The sequence below is a fragment of the Octopus sinensis genome, linkage group LG14 (assembly GCF_006345805.1).
Source record: "Octopus sinensis linkage group LG14, ASM634580v1, whole genome shotgun sequence".
Taxonomy (NCBI): Eukaryota; Metazoa; Mollusca; class Cephalopoda; order Octopoda; family Octopodidae; genus Octopus; species Octopus sinensis.
Window position 1 is genome coordinate 6,277,569 of NC_043010.1, and position 4,004 is coordinate 6,281,572.

Genomic DNA, 4,004 nt, shown 5'->3' on the forward strand with positions numbered 1-4,004 from the left:
TAATAATGATAATAATAATGATAATAATAATAATAATAATAATAATAATAATGATAATAATAATAATAATAATAATTTATAATAATAATAATAATAATAATAATTTATAATAATAATAATAATAATAACAATAATAATAATAATAATAATAATAATAATATCAACAACATCAACAACAACAACCATAATAATGATAATAATAATAATAATAATAATAATAATAATAATAATAATAATAATAATAATTATGAAATGAATAAATAAATAGAAGAATCAGAGTAAAAAAAATCAACAATTCGTATCCGAGAACCTGGTGAATCGTTGCATTCAATTTATTAAAACAAATTATCTGTACAAAATCTTTACATATTCTCTCCTAAACAGTTCTCATGTAAATCATATATCTCAGAGGGGTGCTTCAGCAAATTTATTGATATACAATTAAAGGCAATTCTCTGCTTAATCAGCATTCTGCTAGTGTAGTATTTCCATAAAAGTACATAGAGTTGTTCAACTGCTTTTTGTTATTGTTTTTTTTTTTATTTTAGTAATATTATTACTTTTTCTTTTTTTTATTTTCTCCTTTTAGGAAAGTTCTTTAGTTATATTCCTGATGTTATAAAAGATTTCAGAGAATGATTTTACTGAAAGCTACTGAATTACAGAATGCGAGAAAATTACAAAAATTTTTTCTGTTTTTTTTTTTGTAATATATTTATTCATTGCTTCTATCTTTCAAACAGCATTGTGTATTATTTCCAAAACTGTGGTAAATCACACTTTTGGAAATGTCAATATTTTGTCAATACATCGTATCTCTTAGTTTTCTGCTTGTGGTTTCATTTGGAACAAAATGCATTTTTTTTCTCCTTTTTTGAAAACAATATCATATATGATGACGGTTGATCTTTGACTCACAGGTAAAGCATTTTGGTATAAAACAGAAGAATGAAATTCAACTCTAGTACATAGCAGAAGTTAAGATATTATTAATTCATTTGATGGTAAATGTTTGAAAGGAAGGAAAAAAATGTATGCATTGCATGTAATTCCAGCATTAGTCATTAAATTTTCCAGTCTGAGATTGGCATTCCCAATGGCATTTTATACTGTACAAGTAACAGTCCTTAAAAAAAAAAACAGAAAAAAAACCATGGAAATAAATAAATATATAAACAGGATTAGGGAAATAAACCTCTGCTGACCTTAAACTCACAAATCAATTTGATAAAATGCCAAATAATTAGAGTCATCTGTACAAATCGTGTATTTCACAATTTAGGAAAAAAAAAAAAGGAAGAAAAAAAAAACTGCTTGTCACTGTGTAAATGGATGTCACTTTTTAACCCTGTGAATGAATGATGAATTATTTGTTAACCTGACCAAAGAATATTGAGGTATCTTCCAGAATCGAATCAAATATCTTAATTTTCTGATTTTATGTGGCAGAAAAGAACTGACAATGTAATATGGCAACAGACCATATTTTTGGTTGTCTCCTAAAGATGATTTCATTGTTGAATGGTTTATCAGTCAGATCCGATTCATGAACATCCATCCACAAAATAATGCATGCTATCCATCCATATTTCCTGCTCATCTGTCTTTTTTAAAAAATTTTTTTCTTAATGTGTTGGCATAAAATTTATAACCTTCCAAAACTTAGCTTTTTGTTAATTTATATTGTTGTTCAAAGCCTTTTTTTTTTTATATTGGTAAATATACTTCAGGAAATTTTGTTTGAATACTGCATTATTATCATAATAGATTTGGTAATTTGTGTGACAGTTTTGTAATAAAGTAACAAAAGCGAATGAAATGATGCAATCATAAACAAGTACAATAATGTAAAGGACTTAGGATAATGTAACGTGGATTACAGATTCTCTGAAACAGTATTTTTTAGAGTCAATGATTATTTACACAAGGAAGTCCACTGATGTAAGAGATATTTTTTCTTTACTCAGATAAGGTGCAATTAGTCTTTATCAGAATATGAAACGATGGAATATGAAATGTTATTTTGATGGAAAAATGTTGTAGAAAAAAATGTTAGTCAATATTTAGTTTGTAAGTTTGTATTATTTTATGTATGTGTTACCTTTGGTACTGCAGGTAAAGGTTTAGAGTAAGTTGTAAAGCTGTTTCCTGTAGGTAAATTCCATGACTGTGTTGTAATATGTGGAACTTCACTGCCTACTCTAAAAGATTTGAGATCGATAACATCTGTGCAGGGAGTCTTTGGAACAACATTAGAATGGCAGGAAGAACTGGTAGTAATGACTGCATTTGATGGTCGACTAAGCTTTCTTGATAATATCTTCTTCTCCAGGCTTTGAGATTTTGCTAATTCACGAGGGCAAAATCCTTTAAAAAGATAAAAAGAGATAAATGGTAATTAATAAAACAGCAAACATTTTAAGGTTGGTTTGAAAACAAATAACGGAATTGTAGTTTTATTAGTGTGCATATATAGGTAATAGAAAACAGTTTTGCTGTCATAGGCGCAGGAGTGGCTGTGTGGTAAGTAGCTTGCTAACCAACCACATGGTTCCGGGTTCAGTCCCACTGCGTTGCATCTTGGGAAAGTGTCTTCTGCTATAGCCCCGGGCCGACCAATGCCTTGTGAGTGGACTTGGTAGACGGAAACTTAAAGAAGCCTGTCGTATATATGTATAAATATATGTGTGTGTGTGTGTGTGTTTGTGTGCCTGTGTTTGTTCCCCTAGCATTGCTTGACAACTGATGCTGGTGTGTTTACATCCCCGTCACTTAGCGGTTCGGCAAAAGAGCGACCGATAGAATAAGTACTGGGCTTACAAAGAATAAGTCGACAAAAGGCGGTGCTCCAGCATGGCTGCAGTCAGATGACTGAAACAAGTAAAAGAGTAAAAGAGTAAAGAGCTTTCTTAAGTACTTCATTGCTGACATAACCAGACTCTCTGATAGTTACATGCACATAAAATGTATCTATTCCTGGCAGGTCGTTCATCACATTGACACTGAAGTCTGTATCAGATTTTATTTTTAATTCAAGACCACACAGTTATAAAATGGTTACCATGTTGATTTGCTCATATCAAATTATTTGTTTGTTGTTGTTGTTGTTTGACCCCAGGTCAGCCCATATCAAATAAACCTATACCCAGAGTCATACTATTTCAATGTGAGACAGTGTATCGTATTTCTTTATTGCCCACAAGGGGCTAAACACAGAGGGGACAAACAAGGACAGACAAAGGGATTAAGTCAATTACATCGACCCCAGTGTTTCACTGGTACTTAATTTATCGACCCCGAAAGGATGAAAGGCAAAGTCGACCTCGGCGGAATTTGAACTCAGAACATAGCGACAGACGAAATACCACTGAGCATTTTGCCCGGCATGCTAACGTTTCTGCCAGCTCAACACCTGTATCTTGGACAATGTTATCCAATGTATCCTTCTATTTAAAAAAATAATTCAAGACAATAAACTGTAATAATTACAATGGTTGAACTGTGATAATGATATCTTTGCTATAGAGATTGTTATCCAAATGTTTATATCTTAAAAACACAGGATCCTCATATAAGAGATTATGAAGTGTTACTTTTGGTGCTACACTGTGTTGTATGGATAAGGTTGTTTGAGCGATACTTAAGCCCCAATACTGAAACTCTTCAGATAGCATGTAGAAAAATGTAATTATCTGGGAATATATATACATATGAAAGATAATAGTGATAATTCATCAGATAAAATGTTAATACATGGTGGCCCAGAAGTCACGAAGGGGTTTCAATATTTAATAACCTTTTTAATAATTATTCAATTTTTATTTTATTTCTGATTTATATAAAGAAGACCCTAAAATTTAAGCATGGAAAAATACGCTACCAAACAGCGAACACATTGTGAAATTTTATAACTAAAACCAAGGACTGGAACAATGGATTGCCTGATTGAACCAATGGTCAGGCGATTAACTGGTCATTTTGAGGATCAAGGATCAAGGATCAGT

At 31.1% G+C, this 4,004-nt stretch overlaps 1 protein-coding gene across 2 annotated transcripts in view; it reads right to left on the reverse strand.

The window, feature by feature from the left end:
• Positions 1-301: 301 nt before the first annotated feature.
• The window catches only part of LOC115218746 (protocadherin-18), a 142,094-nt gene continuing 138,391 nt past the window's right edge, over positions 302-4,004 (reverse strand). Inside the window, exon 4 of one of the 2 annotated variants that reach the window (XM_029788654.2) lies at positions 302-2,367. In XM_029788654.2, the coding sequence (XP_029644514.1) occupies positions 2,087-2,367 (281 nt within the window). In that variant the 3' untranslated portion in view covers positions 302-2,086. The remainder of the gene's footprint in view (positions 2,368-4,004) is intronic. The other variant, XM_029788655.2, reaches the window with a different exon arrangement.